Genomic DNA, 1,122 nt, shown 5'->3' with positions numbered 1-1,122 from the left:
AGGCTGGGTCTACAAAATTAGTGCCCATATTATTGCAATATTCGTTGATATTCTTCAGCCCTTCTTCATCAACCTACCCACACTAATTCGTGGATCTTCATATACGTACCAACCCACCTCTTCGCTAGTGGTAAACCTATCAAACTCGGCAGGCTTCATTCCCGCCTCTCGAGGGGCCTCCTCAGTGGCTCTACTCGGACCTAGCAGACCAGCATCTAACCAGCAGAGACACACTGACACTACCCACCACTTGCTTTCCCAACCTCCCCTTCTGCGTCCTGCATCGACTCCCGTAGTATCTACTCTATTAATGCGACGAGCCTCTGCCCTACAACGATTACTTTATCAATCTCGGGATCTGCCTCCGCAGCTGCAGCTGTATCAGGATCAGACATTATGTACCTGATTAGGTATCATTACCACGATTCGATGAATCATGACCATCACTCCATGCTCTTATCATTCGCATTTGAGTCCCCCATCTCCCCTTGATGGGTGGGGGACGACACCATATCAACGTCCTCGTCCAAACTTTGACTCAGCCAAAACTCGTCGGGAAAGTCCTGAGAAAAGAGGGGGTCATTCTTCCGGCATCTCCGCAATAGTGATGAGTGAGGTGATCCAGTAAGGAGGGTCATTTCTCATGCTGAGAATCTTATCCAAATTGGATAATCCAATACGAGCAAATGGGAATAACTCCGTATTCTACAGCGAAGCAGTTGAAAGCATATCCTCCCAAATGATCTTGCCCATTACCATAAATTCCATAAGATAAGCAGCAGCTGCCTCGACATCCTCATGGCATCTCCTCAATGCAACCACACACCTGTCCAGCGGCTGACCCAGAGATTCGGACAAATGTTGGGCATCAGCCGATGCAGGCATGGAGGATACTTTACCAAAAACTACTGAACCACTGAATTACCCCCCAACACGACTCGATCAGCTCGAGAAGTATCATTACTATTCTCGACCTGCTTTGACTTGCAGATGGCTTCGCATCAATTCTCTTGTCCCATGATCTGCTCTCCTAATGGGCTCTGGTACTCGAGATTCATTGCTGCAGCATTTAAGGCATATATCTATGCAATCTTGCAATGCCAAGCGGTGTCCGACAGAGAC

At 48.0% G+C, this 1,122-nt stretch overlaps 1 protein-coding gene across 1 annotated transcript; it reads right to left on the bottom strand.

The window, feature by feature from the left end:
• Positions 1–109: 109 nt before the first annotated feature.
• Positions 110–885, bottom strand: Pmar_PMAR016302 (hypothetical protein; the record flags this gene model as incomplete). Its single annotated transcript, XM_002777878.1, has 5 exons — positions 110–215; positions 251–299; positions 342–402; positions 448–563; positions 757–885. Coding segments are annotated over 5 exons (461 nt in total), but the record flags the coding sequence as incomplete, so codon positions are not given.
• Positions 886–1,122: the final 237 nt, after the last annotated feature.

Source organism: Perkinsus marinus (assembly GCF_000006405.1).
Source record: "Perkinsus marinus ATCC 50983 genomic scaffold scf_1104296950888, whole genome shotgun sequence".
Classification (NCBI taxonomy): Eukaryota; Perkinsozoa; order Perkinsida; family Perkinsidae; genus Perkinsus; species Perkinsus marinus.
The sequence above is the reverse complement of the archived record's forward strand: the minus strand, read 5'-3'. Positions and strand labels throughout refer to the sequence as shown.